The following is a 271-nucleotide window of genomic DNA, read 5'->3' as shown; positions in this document are numbered from 1 at the left end:
CAACCGCCCTCAGGATGTGCATGCACCGGCACCAGTTGCTCCTGACGCCCGGCGCCGGGGTCGGCTGCGGCTCCATGACCTCGGCCGCGTGCGAGACGAGCTCGCTCGACTTCTCGCCCAACATCACCGAGGACTTCCAGAAGATGTACAGCGACTGGCAGCAGCACCTCGGCTCCCTGCAGGTACGTTCAGCTTGCCGAGACGCTCTGGCTTCGTCCTCCTTGTCTCCTGTCTTTTTCTTGTTCGTCGCTTTCTCCGTCTTCGGATGGTC

The 271-nt window shown here is 62.7% G+C and overlaps 1 protein-coding gene across 1 annotated transcript in view; it reads left to right on the top strand.

The window, feature by feature from the left end:
* The window catches only part of LOC119591499, a 27,560-nt gene that overhangs the window by 6,586 nt on the left and 20,703 nt on the right, over positions 1-271 (top strand). Inside the window, exon 4 of the mRNA XM_037940249.1 lies at positions 14-182. Coding sequence (XP_037796177.1) covers positions 14-182 — 169 coding nt within the window. The remainder of the gene's footprint in view (positions 1-13; positions 183-271) is intronic.

This window comes from Penaeus monodon, chromosome 28 (assembly GCF_015228065.2).
Source record: "Penaeus monodon isolate SGIC_2016 chromosome 28, NSTDA_Pmon_1, whole genome shotgun sequence".
In the NCBI taxonomy this organism is placed as follows: Eukaryota; Metazoa; Arthropoda; class Malacostraca; order Decapoda; family Penaeidae; genus Penaeus; species Penaeus monodon.
Note: the sequence above shows the minus strand (reverse complement) of the source record. Positions and strands in the feature narration are given on the sequence as shown.